The sequence below is a fragment of the Cariama cristata genome, unplaced genomic scaffold (assembly GCF_000690535.1).
Source record: "Cariama cristata isolate BGI_N322 unplaced genomic scaffold, ASM69053v1 scaffold3274, whole genome shotgun sequence".
Lineage (NCBI taxonomy): Eukaryota > Metazoa > Chordata > Aves > Cariamiformes > Cariamidae > Cariama > Cariama cristata.
In genome coordinates, this window is record NW_009612202.1 from 99,610 (window position 1) to 118,956 (window position 19,347).

Sequence of the window (19,347 nt, forward strand, 5' to 3'; positions counted from 1 at the left end):
AAGTGCTTGCATAAGATTTCAATTTGTGAATACTGATAGGACTTCTAAGGCCAAAGGTATTACCAGCTAAATTAATTTGCATGTTAATTCTCAAAGTTCTCAGTTTAGTTATGGCTATGTTCAAAATACGCTTTAAAATATTGTTGATTTAAAATATTTTTGATTTTTGTATTTGACAAACAGGCCCCTGTTTTGTTCGAGTACTCCTATTGGAGTGTGCTTTCATCTTTCTGACATCGGGTTTAGCCAATTCTGTGGCACTTCATGTGCCAATGTACTTAGAAATTACACAGTTTTTTTTTTCCTACTGAGCTCCTTATAGCAGCATGTCTCCTGGTGTTGGTGCATTAGGATATTTACATAGGTAATCAGTATATCTCCTGTCAAGGCTTAAATGTGCAATCATACAAGTGTTCTATAGGAAAAAATAGAAGTATACACATGCACAGTATTCATTTTAAAAAAAGAAAAAGGTAGTCACATGCCCACAGTGAAATAGGCGTATTTATGAGCCACTGTTGTTTGTGCTCTCCACATTTTATACTAATCTGTAGTGCGAATCGGGAGGACCGGTCTCCAGTGCTTGAGCAGCAGTTCAGCATGGCTGCGGTGGCAGCACTGTCACCGGACCAGCAGCAGGGCTGACCTCTGGCAGCAGCTGGCAAGGAAATTCATGGCTGCGGACAAAAACGAGCCGGCAAAGGCCCCCGAGCCCCACATCAGTCTTGCGCCCTTTCCACCTCCACCCTTGCAACGGTGCAGTGGGACCCAGTGGAGTCATTGGTACTGTCATGTGGTAACCTACTGCCTTTCCCTTATATATGTGATATGTGTCTTTTGGCTCTTAGCCATGCGAAGATTTTGATACATAGTGCTCTGGTTTACACCAAAAAGCCGCCTTTTATATCGGGCAGTGGGCATTTTGTGTCTGAAGTGTTTAAAAAATAAAAAAACCACTCACGCACTCTTAACTGTGCTTTCATCTTTCTATTTTTTTGTTCTTTATGAAAGTAATTGCTACTCTGATTTTTTTTATAGATAATCAGAAGTTATAACTCAAGGCTCATTTTAGCTAAACATATAATGTGTTTCTATACAAAGAATGGATTAATTTTGTAATCCATCCATTAATTTTTCAACTTTGGATAGTCCTGCAGTAGCCAGTTCCAGAGCTACAGTGATGTCACATGAAGGGAAGTCATTAATAAAATGTAAAGCTGAATTATAAGAGTTTAAAAATGATTTCAAATAAAAATCCAAACTTTATGAAGTGTGTTGAATTGCAAAACTTAAAAATAAGTCTGTTTACCGGCTAAAATTAAAATTCAGGCCCTTGGAACTCTGTATTTTACCACCAAAAATTTAACAATTTTGCTAACACAGAAGGCAACATAGAGAATTCTGTATTTATGCTTTCTTTGTTGCACATGTTAATCTAGTCTTTAGCTGTTCTTAGCAAAGTACAGAACCTGAGTTTAGAGCATGAACCCAGGAACTGATAAAGCAGATATAATTGATGGAAGATCTGAGATGTAAGTAACCCTCCTTGAAATTAATTGAGTTCTTTAAACCCTTTAACTGGAAGATTAGGGATTTTTAACGTGTATGCATTCAGCACTGAGTGCCAATGATGCACAGTGCCACTAAAACACAGTTTGAAGAAGATTCGGCAGTGTTCAAAGCCTGGAGTATGGGATATTGTGCTGTATCTACCATCTTAATTGCATATGGTCCAAATTGCTAGTAGTAGTAAAAACATCACCTGGTTTGATCAACTACAGCAGCAGATTTGATAGTAGTAGCACAGGAGCTGTGAGTTCAAAGAGCGGGTTATGGGCAAACACAGGAGGAGCTCTTTGGACGGCATCTTCTACCCAAACAGCCTTTCCCCTGTCACTGCCAGGAAGAAATTGATAGGTCAGACATGTGTTGCAGGTTGGTCGAAGTTGCTTTGTATCATCAATAATTTGTTTGCCTGGAGTTTCTGTAATCTGTGGATTAACCTTTTTTCCAAGATGGACATAAAAATAGGAGCTTGTTACTAGAGGTCATCCACAGAATATTTTTTGTTTGCTGGAAGTGGTATTAAAAGGCAAGTTCAGTTCACAGATAAGCCCTGCAGTGTACTTATTCCAAGATTATTTGGAGGTTAATTTGCTGTGCACATCAGGTGTAGTTGAAAACTGCTGTGTTGATTTTTGGTTCTGTGGGTTGCAATTAAATGTTGCTAGCTTCCAGTGCACTTATTCTGTACTATTTGTGGCCTTTTTCTGTCAGATCAGGCTTTTTTCCTTCTACATCAGTTTAGAACTAATACATCTTATCAGAATGGATATAATGGATATATATACATTCCAAGATACGCAAAGTTTCTTCACTAAGCATTTACAAGACGAGAAGTTTTAATATCATTAAAGTACAGGCAATGATTTCTGAGTAATGAAAAAATGCCCTACGCAGGCATGTTTCTGCTAATGAGCAGATACCAGTTTAGAGATCATGATAAAGTAATGATTATTATCGTTTCTAAAGAAACGAAGTTTTCATTTAATTTATTCTGATGGTATATCTATACATGTATTTTCTTGAAAGTATTTTTTTTTAAAATTCTACATCTGATTTGAGATCATCACTTCTGACTTGAGAACATATCACCTAGAGGTCTTGTCTGTTCTCATGTTTGCAATACTTCACAAACCCACGTTATTCATCTGCCCTGCAGTCCTTTGTTGCTGTCCTGTAGATGGGGTAATGGGCAAAAAGTCCAAGAGGTTACAAGAGAGTACTCAAGGCAATCGGTGTGAAAGCAGTGTTTGGAATTCAAGTGCCCTTGACCGGACTACAGGTCTTTAAATAACCATTGCTCCCTCTCTATATGTCTTCTGCTTAATTTTAATATCTTTAGTTTTGCTTGATTGTGCTGGTTTTCATAGTTTAAGTTCAGCTGAAATCAGTGCTGCTTTCTAGTAGCTGAAAGCTTTCAGTGGTGAAATGTCAGCCGTAGGGATTTGAGTGTTGCAAGAGATCTGTAACTTTCCTACTCCCTGGACAATTTCTTATCCAATAAAATGCTGAGAGAGAACAGGACAAGATCATGTAATTGTGTTTTTTATATACTTGTTTGGAAACTTCTATTTATGAGATTATTCAGAAAAAGTAAAATTTGCCTTAGCTAATGGAGCCATCTATGGAGACCTAGGAGCAGTTGTTCTTGGTATTAGAGACTTAAACCTTTAGCCTTGCTTTCCTCCTTTAGCTGATGCACTTACTGGATGCCCTGTTATTTATAAATAGACTAAACATTTATTTTTAATAAGCACAAGTGCTGCAATACTCAGTGCTGTCTTTCACAGTATCTATAAGGACAATTCTTATTTTTCCAAATAATATTGGCTGTTCCCTCTTACGCTACTTCAGCATAAGTGAAAGCAGCTAAACAGATAACATGGAATTCGCTAGTTTACCGTTACCTGTCTTTCCTTTATGGCTTTCACTGACTCTTGAAACTGCACAAACAGGGTTGTGAGGGTCCTGTCCTTGTCAGCAGAAGTGTTAATAGAGTGCCTCTCTGTGATTTTACTATTGAACTGAAAAATCGTTGCAAAACTTGGAAGGAGATCCTGTAAATAAGGTTCATCTTACTCAGTGAGATAATACAATGATTCAGTAAGGAGCCCAATCCAATACAGTTTACCTCACAATATGGGCAGAAGTTTGGAAACAGAAGAATGAACAGAGTATATGATGTGCGTAGACTGAAGTTATATTTATGAGCATGGGACATTTAGCGTTTGCAGGACAGGCTTAAGAATCAATTTCTTAGTAGTGGCATTGTCCCTAGGTTTGAACCAATTTCAAGTCGCTTGTCAATAATGTACTTTCAGAGAGTATAATAGTAAATGCCTCATCTGGTTTTTTATCTTTCATTTATTAAAAATTAAGCATCATTTTTTATTGTTGCATTTGAGTGATGTATCAACCGCTTTCTTTTTCACCCTTTATTTTTGTTGTACTTTGATATTTGTCTTCGTAAGATATGTGAAGTTGCAGTTAGTATACCTTAGCTATTAAAGTGAAAAAGCAGTGTTATCCAAATGGCTTAGACGTGAGGGACTCTCCACAGGGGTGTGCAAGTACTGAACATCATGTAGGGAGTGAAACACCTTCTGCGAGATAAGGCCCTTTTACCTCCCTACCATCTTAGATGCTAGGTAATCATCCTCTCCTAGATGAAGCCACAGGGATTAGTCTGTATGGAGTATAAACACAGAAACCCAAGGGGCTACCTCATCTTTAAGGCTTCAGAATTTGTGCTTTGTGTTAGAAGGGAGCATTTCTCAAGGCTTCCTTTGTGTGGCCTTGCATAGTATTGCCTAAAGAGCTTGTGTGCTTTAACACGTAAGCAATGTGTGAAGGAGGAGTCAATAGAAATACATGATGTCCTTAATGTGAATTAATACCTCCCCCCAATGGTATGCAAATGCTACTGAGCCTATTCTGGCTCATCTTTTAATCCTAAACTAGTTTCCCATTGATGTTCAGTGCTTGAAATTCTATTGTGGGTGAAGTCACTCATGTTTGACAACCAGTTTGAGATTTTCAGATAGAATGGGGTGATTATGATATAATACTGACTTCACTAGTGAGAAGTATTACAGGGAACAAAGTTGTCTATTTTAATAGAAAATGTTATTTTGGTAAACTCTATGGTGATTCTCACTGTATAAAGTTTTATGTCTGGAGGACTAATCAGAGTGTAGATTTGCTACAATCACGAATGTATCTATGGTTTTGTAAGTGCATGTAGATACACTTGTGTATTTATTTAAAGGGGGAGGGAAGGAAAAAAAAAAAAAAGGAGGAGCCAGCCCAGAATTCAGTTGTCTGGTTTGTTTTTCTAAGGCAGCTTTGAACTGCATTTTTTAGCCCCTGGCATTTTAGATAGAATCTTCAAACACTAGATAAAAGGAAAGAAGAAAATTCTTAAGATGGATTTCAACTATATTTTACTAATTAGTTGTTATTTCTTCCTCCAGTGAACAGTTTAACAAGTGTAGAGTAGAGTTGCACAAGTTCAGTGTATTCTTTCAGAAACAGAAGTCAGAACGTTTCAAAGTTATTCAGGTTTCATTCAGAAATATTTTCTTCTAAACTGTTTTAGTTCCTGAGGTCTGTTCAAAAACAGGCTTTCCAGGTCACCTTCTTATTTGGACATAGTGGGCAGGACTAGCAGAAAGTGTCCTTTTGGCTGATGAAGGAAAATACTCTTTTTTAATCTACATGAAAATATTGATTGTGGAGGTTTGTCTTAGAGGGTTTACACCAGAGTATTTAAGTTAGATCAAAAAGATTTCAAATAGTCAAAATGTGAAGTGATAAAGTTACATAGAACAGAGATGGTAAAGCTGACATTAAATCATTTCAGCTGTTAAAACTCTGCATTATTCCTGATTCTGCTCTACTTATTAACTAATAATAATACTTTAACAGGAGAAATGTATGAAAGTGAGTACTTTGGTCCAGGACATTGGAATTCACCCAATAACTCTTGCACCAAATTAATAAATTATGATTTAACTAGGATCATATTTTTCTAGGAGATAATCAGGTTTGATTTAAAAACTTCAAATGATTGAGTGTCGACTATATCCTAAGTATATTATGCTCATCATTAATTACTCTTGGCATTAAAAAAACCCGATTTTATTCTTACCTGAACTCATCCAGTTTCAGCTTCCAAATATTAGCTGTTAGTATGCCTTATCAGAAATCTTCTTCCCGTTCAAGTACTTCCACACTGTGATCCCATCTGATTTTACTTTCCCCAGCATGAACGAAATTGTACTTCTGTCGTGTCTCATGGTGAGGCCGGTCTCTCTGACCTCCTATCGTCTGGTTTACAAATCTTCCAGTTTGCCAAATGTCCCATGTAAAGGGCAGCAGCAGCACAGGACAGAGGCTTTGGTCTTGCTTCTGTCCTGGAATGTTGTACTGAGAAACCAAAACCTGTTATTAATTGATGCTGACTTTATTTCACTCTCTGTTACTTTGTATTACCCACTGACTTGTATAAATAAATCAGAGATTTTTTTTTCCCCTGATTTGGTTTTATTTCAGAAGCATACAGTTTATATTATCTGAGTGCTTCAATGAGTTAAACAAAACCCAGCAAAACAACAGCACAGGTCAATTGACCTTTTCATGTATTTCTTTGTCGATCATGTGAGGTGTGATGAGGCATATGTGTAAATCACTTTTTTTTTAGCTGTGTGTATTTTTTTGTACCAAATGTCAGATGAGATGAAAACATTATTTTGAACTTTCTATTTAGTCTGCTAATTTTCAAATTTGCCAAACATACTTGTGTCACTGGGTAAGTGGTCCTTCTGAAGGTGCCACAGATGCCAAACCCTGATAAAATCCACCCTATCTTGTTAATGAACACACAAACACTTGTTCCCCATCTGCTGCCTCTGTCTGAAAGGTTAGGAAGCCCTTCCTTCTTGATCACAAAGGACATAATTATTGTCTGTAGAGGAGTCAAGTACAAAGACAGTTCATCCAGTCTGACCGCTACTACACTGCAGGCCACCAAAGATTAACAGCTGCTTCTCCTTTGATTAGGTTAGGTAATAACAGTTACTTTAGTTAATAATTGGATGGATTCCCAGGCCATGTAATTCAGGTTTAGGCTGTCATTTTTTTGCTGGCATGTAGCTGAGGCGTATTATTGGAACGGAGCCTGTAATCCTATTAGTCAGTTGTCACTCAAGCCATCGGAGAGGAGAGAAGGGGAATTCAAATCCATTAAGGTGTTGTAACAGGTAGGTAAATAAGTCAACCACGCTTGCCCAGTGTGCAGGGAGCTTTCTTGATTGTTAGTCATCATTTAAAAATAAAAAAAGGAATTAATTTTAAGTTTCTTGAAATGTTTAATTCATAATTAATACATACAATGGTTACATGATTTAATTTATTGTTCTTTCTGTTTACTTTGCCACATGTGCATTGGTGTACGCACACTCTCTGCTAAAGTTACTTGATTCATGCACTGGTCTGCTGAAATTAGTTGCTGTGTGCTCTAAATGACAAGTTTATAATGGTGCAAAGATTAAGAATACATACTTAATATCACATCAGCTGTGTTGGCTTTTCTCCTGTACAAACAAGACCACTGTATTTCACAGTGATAGACTTGAGAGGGATAAGGAAAACAAGACTCTTCTGGTGTATTGGTTTTGAGTGCTACATCTGCTGTTCTGAAGACATCTCTCTTACTGTTTTTGTAATGGTTAAGACACATCTAGGTGGCATCCCCAAGGTTTTTGTGCCTCCTCCTCTCTCTGTTAAGAAACGCATAGATGACAGTAATAATCATTTTTGCCTACATGTTAATTTGTCCCTGCTCTCCTGCGTGACCAGGTAATTTCAGAGCCTTGAAATCCTTTTGTACTTAGAAATCAAGTTGTTTAAAAATGTTATTTGAAATAGTTGTGAATTTCTGAAAATATATATGAGCAAGTCAAATTTTCACAAACTGTTTAAAATGCAGATGTTTATATATTTTCCTTTGTTCAACAAATATGAATCCTGGTATATCCATTGGCTTTGCTGAATAACCTTCCCAATCTAAATATGCCGCCACTCAAAGAACAGTTTCTATAGTGAAATTATGAAATGGGTTTCATAAACATCCAGCTAAGTAATTTAGGAGACTTAAGTTAGAAGTCTGAAGGATTCTTCCAAGCAACAAAACCATACTATACTGGTTTATGCTCTTTTGAAATAGGGATTTAATAATTACTCTCTGCAGGATCTGTTGGTTTTCATACTCACATGGTGCCTGATCTGCTCAGTGCCTTGGGTGCTACCAGAGTAAAAGTCGTAGTTACCTGAATGGGTCTTGCGTTCTGACACAGATTCAAATGGGGACCAATTTAAGTAAGAATATTAGGTAAGGACTTTGAATAACTTACGTGCCTCAGTCTACTTCTTTTGAATTTCTAATATGTTTTAATATATATCAGGTAATGTAAAGCTTTAGCGCTACTGAATATTAGGTGAGTTTGAATCCTATTTTGAAGGATATAGGTTAATTCTGGAAAGAAAAATAAGTTTGATAAGATAGCCTGCTCCCATATGTTTATGCTTTAAGACAGATTTCTTTAGATGAATATACAAATACTTCAAAATTTGAAAGTCACCTCAAGTAGGAATTAATTTAGACATATTTTAAAATAATTCAGTATTATTTGGCTGCTATACTTCAGAGATAGAATGGCAATATTTTTCAACATGATGGAGATTTGATACTGTTCGTTCTTTGTACACAGCTCATCCATATGAGGTCATGTATTGTGGATACCTGAGGGAACTGTCTGCGCACAATTCTTTTTTCACTGTTTCCTCCAGTACCACAGTCACACAGTATTCACTCTGAAAACATCAGTAATGCAATATTCAAATGACTCTTCTGCTTTTTTTTTGTGGATGGGGCATGTTTTCCCTTCAGTTCCCCTGACCTCCACTGACCCAAGGCCAAGCTCAAGGAGCTGTGCCTGAACCTGGGATTCCTGACAGCAGGACACTTGCGTGGTGACCAAGGTCATTCACAAGCACTGTATACCAGCAGTTGCTTTGGTAATCAACATTGCCTTTCAATAAACGGGTTAAAAGCTCTTGGAGTTCTCTGTCTTAAAAGAATCCTTGGAGATAAATATATTAAATATCGTGCCAAAAGTAGTGTGTTCCTAATCCCTGAGTGGCAGTTTTATAGAGCTTTGTAAGCACGGCAAAAAATACTGTGCTCACGTATCTTTCCCAACTTTGCCGCTGGTTTGTTTCTTCCTTTTATTGAAGATTTCCCCCTCTCTCTTCCATGCATGTAGTTAGGGATTTATTTCCCTGATGACTATGCATCAAAATGCTGATTAATTTTTATGAGTAATCTAGAGAGAAGAATCATAGGACATAAAGCTAAATCCTATAAAACTGAGAGAAATTACAAACTTGCTTCTGCTTGATAGAAAACTATAGCAGTAAAGGAAGTTCTTTAAAACGTAAGTTTGTTTTTGCAAAGTATACTTGTATAGCAAAGTATTAGACAAAAGTGAAACAGGCATTCTGACAAAAGTCTGTCTATAAAAGGAAGTGATGTTCCAGATTGAAGTGAAAGGAGAGGATGTAGGAAATCAAACAGCTTCAAAAGATTATTATTCTTTTTAAAGAGATACATGAAGATCTCAGAATAGGGAGACATTATAGCTTCTTTCAGTGGGGCTCTAGTGACTGGTTTGGGGCAGGGGGGCGGACAGTTCCTTTCTGGACACTTCAATACTGGGTATTTATGGAGTTAGGAGGAGTTCTGGAAAAAAATCACAGATAAGGAAATTTGACATGGAAAAAATAAGAGTGGGTTTAGCATTGATGAATATATAGAATTGAGAAAGAAGCCAAGTAGGAAAATGTAACAGTGTACATGTGGGATTCACAGGGAGTGTTGCGAGTGACCTTGAACAATTCAACATAGGCTTGAAGGAAATAGAATGAGAAAGCAAATAATGAGGCAAACGCAGAAAGGGAGCTGAAGATAAAAATATTTTGAAGCACAGATGTGAGACCGAAACTGGAAGACGCGTGTCTTATTAACAGCACCAATTAAAAGCTTAGCTGCAGCGCGTGGACAGCAGGGGTTAACCAATTCATGAACAAACTAGAGTGCGTGGACAGCTAGTGAATCTATATAAGCACAAACCTGTAAACAATAAAGGTCTTCGGTTTTACCCACGCCAGAGTCCGTGAATCAACCCCTACATGTACAGTTTCAAAAATGGAGTAATTACTAAGTGGAGAAACAAAAAAATGTGTGAAATAAAATGGATTATAACTCAGAGTAATGGGATGAAATAGAGAAAGGACATATTTGGTCTAAATGACAGGAAAGACTTCTTTGCCATGAGAGCTAATAGGTTGTGGCATGATCTCCCATGAGAAACAGAGAAAGTGAGAAGTGGGAAGTGCTTGGCACATTTAAAACTGGAGTAGCACTAACTAATATGCTGTAGCAAATAAATCAGCAACGTCACATAAATGTCTTTCTCACTTGTGTGCTGCGATGCCCGTATGCCAGTCATATGCAGAAATCCTCGTGTACATTTGCCTACGCTGGTTATGTGTATATGTTGATTACCAAGGAAAATGCACACTTGAAACAACAAAATCTCTCTTTACACTGGTGAAGTTTTAAGCTGAAGTGAAAACTGATGCATTATCAGGCCCCAGGCTTTGTCTGGGAGGTGCTGAACCACTCGGCAGCAGTGGTGGAGCAGTAGAGGAAGAGAAGAAAGTTTATGAACTGTGGGGCCGTAAGCCAGGATGCTCAAATAATATCTGATTTGTGGCAGGGCTATTTCTTTGCTGTTTGGCTGTCTTTTCCTTACGGCTCTATCAGGAGGTTGGTGGAAAGCGTTGCAGGGGAGGCAGTGCTCACTGCAGATGGATCTGTCACACTGCAGGCTGGACGCACAGTTGCTGTGTTGCGTGGTATCACAGGTCCTCAACCAAGGGTTGCTTAAGGAGGCTTGTTGGTTGGTTTTGTTTTTAGTTGGGAGGAGGAGGAAGTAAAGGAGGAATTTATGAGTGAAACTCAAAAGTAACTGTTCAGTTAAGGCACACTTACTGGGCTAACTGGACTAGAATTGACTGCTAGAAATTATATTTATCAATTAGTCTGTAGGAAATCAGTGATTGATTGATTATCTTAACTGCTTGGTGAGTTGGCACACAGATTTCCATTCATTTGAGGCTAGTTATTCCTGTGAAGGTAAACCTTTTGACTGCCTAAAAATCTACATGCAGTTAATACTAATTGTGGAAAATGTTTTCTTTTTGAATATCTGACTTCTGTGTTTGAGCAGTTTTTCTAGAGCTTGGAACTTAAATAGAATGTAGATGTTTGCTTGAAAGAAACTTAATGGAGAGAAAGTTACTGATTGTTAAAAAAAAAAACCCATACTTTTGTGTTTACATATTAATGTTTAATTCTCACAGGGAAAAATATTTCTCTTCTAAATCATATTGTATCTTGCCCAATTATATTTCTAGTTGTTCAAAGAAAGATGTTTTTGCCAGAGTCACTAGGAGTTTTTTCTGTTATACAGTCTGTTATAGTATAATACATTCTTATGGATTAATAATGATTGTATTTATAGAGCACTTTCCATTTTCTCCTACATGCCAAGTGCTTGCAGCACTGGGGAAAAAAAAACCCAAAACTTCTTATTAACTAGAATATCCTCAGCATTGACAAAATCAAGATGATTAAATACAAACTGCCAATAAAGTTATACAAAAATAGCAACTTGAAAGGAAGAGAAGAAAAAGATCTTACTTGCTTTGTTTTAAACTGTAGGAGATAAAAACAGTTTTGCAGGAGAGGAAAAGGGCACCAGTGAGTTCTAAAGTACTGGATCTGCTCCAGCAAAAACACAGTCATTTGCAAACCATAAGAATAATGGTAGAAGGGTATTTAAGTGTAAAATTCTGCTAAGTGAAAGTTCAAAGAGGACACCTAGAATAAAGAAAAGCTAATCTAGGAAGTTAGAAACACATACAAGACTAGTTTAAATTGAATCTTTCCATTCATAACCAACAGCATAGCATAATGAATGCAAAACAAGCTGGATGTGAATGTCATATCTCAAAGCTAAAAATATTCATTCATTCTGCTACATTTTGAATAAACTGCAAGCAGCAAATTAGACAAAGAACCTGGGGGATTAATAAGTAGGAGTTGCTAAAGAGATAAACTACACCAATCATCTAGGTGACATTTTCAAACTTTACCTCTGTAGTTTCCCATAACTGAAGCACTACCAAAAATCACATCCAGATTTTTAACCTGATTCTTAAACACCAAGCAATTAATTTGAGAAGACAGAGCGGATAACCAGCTTGTATCCTCAACGTCATCTGTCAAGCAACATTTCTACCTTTCCAAGATTAAGGATAAAATAAGACATCTGACTGGTGACACTGTCAGGCATTCTTCCAGATCAGCAACTTAACTTACGGGGTCCACATTCTGTGAAATACATAACCAGGTATCATAAGTGTAATCACGGTACTCGTGTTTTAAAGTGACCTGCCTAAGCTATTGTATGCATACAATGAACAAATCAGGGAACAAGCCTGGAGATTGTCTCCTTTTGGAAAAGTTTGTAAAAAAGAGGAAGTACCCATCTAGAAATTGTCTGTATTCTTTAAATCATATACAAAGCAATAAAGTATAGCTACAAAGATAATAGCAACAGATAAAGATTAACTTTATCCCTATAACAGTATGTCATTACAGAAAATATGGTATTCAACTGTATTACCTATATAGTATTTGATATGTATATATGATATTTGAAAAAAATAGCGCCTGAGAATTTCAACTCTAGGTCTAAAGATTTATCTTCCCTGTGTACTGGCAGTGAAATGCTCTTTTTCAAAGGTGTTGAATATGATAAACATGTATTAAGGATTTTCTACATTGACGAAACTCAGGAAAATTGTCTATCAGGCATATCTCTTATGTAGGAATGTCTTTAATTTCTGTTGGTTCTCTTCTGTGTTTGTATTTATCTAGAACACAGCAGATCAAATAGCGTTTAGGGCTGCAGGAGGACTGACTGCCCTTGAAAATGTTCTTCAAGTGGTGACTTCTCCCACCAACCTGAATGCGATTTCACGGATTCCTTTTAAGTAAGTATGATCAGCCCTTCATTTGCCACTTAGAATCGCTAGAATATTTATTTCACATCTGCTGCTTCACTGCTGCTTCTTCTCATAGTCCAGTGTTGAACTTCAAAGAAAAAAATCAAGCTGAACGCAATGCTGCCATGGAAGGTGGAAGATTTCCACTCAACCTCTGGTTTTCTAACTTGGTGATTTTAGCTATGATATATTTGGGCAGTGGCATCCCTAATTGTACAAAATGAGAAAACTGTATTAAACAGAAGAGGAGGGTACATATCTTTTGAAGTTAGTCTGTAAAGATCTGTAGTGGGAAGTGGGGGAATTTTTTAAAGGGTTGTAATTCACTGGAGCCTGACTGCTCTTAAAATGAAACAGTTGTAAGATACAGCTAGCTGAAAGGGCTTCTACAAACAGGTAAATCAAAATTCTTGTGGATTAGAGGAATTCCTCTTTATAGCACATAAGACTAGAAGGGTTTAAATGTCTAATCCCTGAAAAAAAAGGTGTTGACTAAACAGAATGCCTGCAAAACCTGATAACTCAAAAGCATGCTTTTTCCCCTAATCTCTTAACTGTAGTTTTTATTCATTCAAAAGTACATATGTGCCTTCAGAACAGAGCTAGGCATGGTTTTAGTGCAAGAGGAACCATGCCCAGGATATCCTGTTGTGTACCATTGTCATCAATTGTAGATATATTTTAATATTGTAATAATTGGAATTTAAGCACTACATTGTGAGGGTTTGGATTAAAACTGTCCATTAATATATTATGGGACAGATGTGAAGTGCTAGGAAAGAACACTCAGGAAAAAAACATGCTTTTAGTATCTTAACTTCAAAGAGAATAAAATTCCTATCTTCCCACTAAGTCATGCAGAATGCATTTGCTGCAAGTCCAGCCACCTCCGTGAATGAGCAATCGTGAATTGATCCTATGGTGAGCAGAATGTGCATCTTCTATACATCTTTTTCTTCTTTCATTTTAGGCATAGTCCCAGTTTGGCAACCTTTGTTGAGAAAGTTTAAGAATATTGTGTTACTGAAACCATTTGTTTGAAGTTTGTTAAGACAGTATGAGGTTGTATTAGTTCTCAAAGGAACTTACGTGCTGGTAAATAAAGCCCCATGTCAGCATCATCTGTTTAGCAGAAAAAACATCCAAATAAATTTATCAGAGGTTCTCCTCTCTATGACAGTTACTGTCTATCTCATTCCTATTTCAGACCAGTATAACTAGTTTCTCAGATTCTTGAGCCTATTCATGACTGAATTATATAAAGAATTTTTAAACCTTTGAAAAATTCTTTAAACATTGTTTTATTAACACAAGTTTTCAGCTATCTGTATTTCCAAAAGAACTATCAAGGCAGAAAAGAGGTTAATACAAACTATCTGACAGCTTTGTACATTAAGAAATCTACTGAAGAACTTAGCTCTGCTACTGAAATATAGTGTTTCATTCAACTTTACAGCAAATTGCAATCTCTGGTTTATAGGCATCTGAAAGTATTGTAGTTCGGAAGTTGTACATCAGTTTGCATGTAATTTAACAGGATCTTGCTTTCTAAAGCTAACTACTCTTGCAGTTTTTTTCTACAAGAGTCTAACTGCTTGAGTCTGACTTACAGAGTCTGGAGTCTGCTAGAAGTGTCACAGTGAACTTGGTGTTGCTGCATGGGATGTAGAGCCTCCTCTATTGTTACTTCTGTGGTCTTCTTTCTGATAGAGAAGAACGTGTTTTGTGCAGAAATCTGCAACTCGACTGTCAAGAGCAAGCAATAGTTCCAGAGGGTGGGACTTTCTATGAGCAGTTTGAAACAGGCACAAACGTGGCTGGATTAGAGAAACCATGTTAATGCTCATTAGTATGGTCTCGCTGAAAGTATTTAAGAAATTCTTCAAATGTGTTGCTTTAAATACAGAATGTTTGAGAGAGTTTCAAAACCAAAGTATAACCATAGAACATATTTAGTTCTTTAAATGAGGAAGAAAATTTGTACTGTGTTTCTCCTCATTTAATTTTTGAAATTAGTTTGAAATTATTTTTTTCTTTTGTGCAAATATAATTTATATCCTGACTCCTTAAACTTTGAATCTAGCAGAGCAGCAGTTTTTTCTGTTTAAAGACGAAACAAAGCCCTGTAGAAGGAAGTTGAATTAAGACCTTTGATCAATTGCCCTCCAGTCTTCCCGTAGCCAAATACGCTTTGCTAAAGGACACTACTGTACTCAAGATTGTTTGTGTGCTCTTGCAATGTTTAACCATTTGTACTCATCTTAAATTGGGAATTTGTCTGTTGTTTTGTGATGAGGATAAGCTATTTACAAGTAGGTGAGGAGATTACATGGGCTATTATCTACATCTCTCTTTCTCCAAAATCCTGGCGGTATGGTGCAGCTCAGAACTTTAATCCCATGTCTACAAGATAAAGCTTTATCATCAGAAGATTTAACAATATGCCTGTTGTTTTGTACTACTGTCCAGATTGGTAGTTAGACCAGCAGGATGGCAAATGCTGTGAAAAAGATGTGACATTTATGAGAAGGATGATACATTTGGTGTTGGGGCAATTTTTCTCCCCTTCAAATAAATCACTGAAAAAGGAAAAGAGAAAGCAGTGGATTATAGTAAGTTTTATTATTGGTGTTAACATACAAATTATTGTCCAGCCACGTTATTTCTTAGAGTAGCATTTTGTAATTTTCCTGAATTTGTTCAGTTCTCCACAAAATAAGACCTATTCAGCAGAATTTCAAGAGGTTTCAGAGTCTTACAGTATTTTTCTTATGCTTCTACTGAAAAGCAAATGGGAGCTGCACAGCAAAACAATTTAATGACTTAAGACCAGAAGATGAGTCTTATCCCCTGCGTTGCCTCGCATATTTGCTATGGACAACTCATTTAGCCCTTTTGTGCCATGACATGTTACTGACCTTGAAAGTTGTGATCAATCTACTAACAAATGGCGTTTGTAGGGTTTGTTTAATTAACATTTGTGAAATATTTTGAGTTCCTTGGGTGACAAGCATTTTTAAATAGAAATTAGCAGTAGTTATATTAAGGAACAAAGGAGGACTTTTGTTACAAATTAAGACATGATTAAAGTCTGTTTTATTATAATGTGTCTTCTCTATTTGTACAATTTCTTGCATCATTTATTTAAAGCGAGTATTACCAAGGTAAAAAAGCTCGAACCATAATTATTTACATAAAAGGCAGAAAATGGTGCCCGCATAATATTATGGATGGCATTGATATAAATTACTCTTTTCAGTAAGAACTATTTTGAGCTGAGAACTGTTTTTGTAGCTTGTTCTTTGTAATTTTTACTTGGTTTTATGAGCATAAATTTCTTAAGCTGCGCTGTTTCTGTTCATGCAGTTCTATAGGATTGTTCACAAATTTTTTTACGTAAAGTGCAAAACAAGCTTTCTGATTTTCTTGTAAAGATTATTCCCTCTAGAGGAGCATTCTTTGAAAGCTAGCAGTTGGTACAAGGACATAAAGGTACTCTAAAGAGAATGACAAATGTCAAGTTCAATATCTGAAACCTGTGGCATCTGTCTCTTTCCACGATGTATTCTTGCTGTCTGTCTCAGAGCTGGATTTCAAGCTCTCAGAGCTCAATGATAAAGCAATGTTGCCCTCCCATGCAATACAGGAACAAGTTTTATTGTTGAAAGGAGCTCTGTGAAATATTACGAAAATTTTGGATTGAGAGTCAGGTCTTGCAATGAAACAATTGATCAGCCAGCGACTGGAGAATTTCTGTAGAAGACTTTCAAATTCCATCACACCTGTAAATGTTGGGGTGAATTAATTGTTTGTCGCTTGTCATGCAATAGTTTATTCATAAGTACAGTAACATTTCAGAATGAAACTCCGATCTGTTTTTGGAAGTATCTTGAAGGAGAATTGATGCTGAGTTTTGTCTTCTCTCTATTAACTGAGACTAGACTTCAGCTGGAGCTCATTTTTTAATTGGATGTCCTTAAATAATGTAAAACACAGACAAAATAGTAGTTGGTTATGAATCTTTGAGGATTCCTGATTGTGTAATAGGCCCCTGAGTGAAGTATAAGGGCCTGTATAGTCTTCAAGAGTTAAAATTGCTATTTTTACCTTAAAATCAATTTTTTGTTGTTTCAGTCCACATTCTTACCTTGGTGGTTCCTGAACCATTCCACTCTACAGGCATTCTATGCACCATTTTTCAGTAATAGCTCACCTGCCACTTCTTCTCAACTCAGCTTTTAAATACCAATACTGATTGCTTTCCCCAACAGAGTGCTGCATAAATACTCAAACTGGTTAAAAATAAACTGTTCACTACTGAATTGAGATGTCCTAAATTTGATAATGTTTAGTTTTGTATTATTTCACTGCCAAATTGAGCTTTTTGGTTATTTTCTTCATTGATAATCAAAGTATATTCATTTATAATCTTCAGAAGTTGAAAGTAATGTGAAAAAGCTTTACACTTGAAACAGGTTAGTTATTATATGTTGATTATGCCCTGATTTTTATAAAGGAAAAGTTGTGAGTTCTTGCCTACATTTCCTGCTGCACTATGGTGTATTAGTTTTGCGTGGTTGGATACTGTTGCTGCCTCAGTGTTTTGAATAAAAGTTACAGTTTGTCAACTTGTTTATATCAGGCAAGTGAGGAAAGTGAAGATGTGCTGGCATAAAAGAAATTCACGTACATACATACAAACTGTTGAGATCTAGCTTGAAAATGTTGATTAAAATGAATCCTCTTCCTATTTCTTTGTACTCATGTAAAATAAATATACAGATGCATGTTTTTGTCTAGTTTAAAGACAGATTTCTTTTTTGGATCAAAGTTTGTGTACCATAATGAGTGTTTTTATAATTGGATTTACTCTAGAGGAAAGCCTTACATCAGAGGGCAGACTTATTGCATGGTTTGAGTATACATGCTGTCTAACATAGCTTTAAAGCTGATTTGCGGGTGTGATACAAAGTTTAGAGCAACATCACTAATCAATAAACAGCTGCTTTATGTGAGGCTCCTACTTTACTATTTCAACTGATTTTGATATCTCTTGAGGTAAAAGTTTTGGAATTAAAAGTAGTTAGAGCTTCCAACAGGGGAAAAAAAGAAATTTATTGAGTTTTTCACCCCAGAGAGTTTAACTGGTGGTTAAGTGTCTCTCTCACGTGACATTCACAGCACTGCGCTTGTCTTGGAGGCCTTGTGCAGAAATGGTGACAGTTGACAGCTGTTGTTCCTGTAATAAGATTAAAGTAAAGAAATTAGTTGTGCTGTCTTTAATCTGCCATTTAACACTGCGAACCACCTGGGGATGGCTTCTGTGCTGACACTTCTAATTTTGAATTAAAAAAAAAATTGTGGAACTGAATCATAGTTCAGAACATGCTGTGATTAGCATGCATTTAGACGAACCATAGTTAGCAAGCTTATATTATCAATTAAAAGAACTCTCTTTATTGTTGTAAAAATTTAATTCGACATCCATTTGCTTACACCACCTTTTCAAATTCATTATTTGAGTCTCTGAAAAAGCAAGTACTTTTTCTGACATGAGAATCAGTTGGGAAATGCAAAAGCATGATGCATTATTACAGTGGAATTGCTTCTATATATAAAGTGAGAAATTTTTGTGTTTTCAAATGTAAAATAAACTATTCTCTTAGGAATTAGGAATCCCATATATCAAAAAACATGATTGCAGTGAATTAACTAAATCACCTCAGAAACTCAGAAATACTGTCAAAATTATAAGTTAACCTACCAAGTTCATGTTCGACACTTTGGGTAAATTATAATGTTTATATTTAAATAGAATTAATCTTTATTTTAGAATAGGTGATAAAATGACGGATGCTTATTTAAAGCATCATCTTCTCAAATGAAAATAGAAACTACCAATATAGTTTCCCCTCTCTCTCTCTCTGTGTCTCTCTCACAACACACCTACACAAGGGAATAATCTTCCATGAAAAGTAAAAGTAGGTGCCTAATGAAAATTTTTTTCAGCATTACTGAGGAAAGTGAAATAAATACCTTTATATAGTCAGGATAGGAAAAGATAATCCTGTTGCAAGGCAGGTTTTAATAAATGCACATGAAGCATGCTACTTGAATTTTGTATAGGTGTTATCCTTTTAGGGTAAGAATTAGATGAATAGGTGAAAATTAACCTGCCTTTGATCAATAAATAATGATTTAATATTGTTTTCATGTCATGTGAACTGGAGATTGAAACTGATTTAATTAGGCAGTAAAGTAAAATTAATTACCAGTACAGTAAAATTAATATAACTGGTAATATGGTGATACTCAGAATATTAACAAAGGAAAGGTATAAATGTTCTTCATGTTTTTACAGATCAAACCAAGCAAGATAATGCTTCTTTTTTAGATTTAAAATTATTTCTCCAGCTGAAGAAAAGACAATCCAGAAATACAAATGAAAAAAATTTTATTCTAAATTTTCTGGCCTTTGAGCATTTCCAGATTTTCTTGGCTTGAGAAATACAATGTATGTACATAAGATGCTTCAATTTCAACTCTGGAGAGCCATGCTAAGTAATTAGATGCCTCAGCAAGGAGCAC

The 19,347-nt window shown here is 36.1% G+C and overlaps 1 protein-coding gene across 1 annotated transcript in view; it reads left to right on the forward strand.

Moving 5' to 3' along the window:
* LOC104160400 (S phase cyclin A-associated protein in the endoplasmic reticulum-like) overlaps nucleotides 1–19,347 on the forward strand; it is a gene marked incomplete at its 3' end in the record, with an annotated part of 128,296 nt that overhangs the window by 97,876 nt on the left and 11,073 nt on the right. Inside the window, 1 exon segment of the mRNA XM_009698512.1 lies at nucleotides 12,632–12,747. Within this exon segment, the coding sequence (XP_009696814.1) occupies nucleotides 12,632–12,747 (116 nt within the window).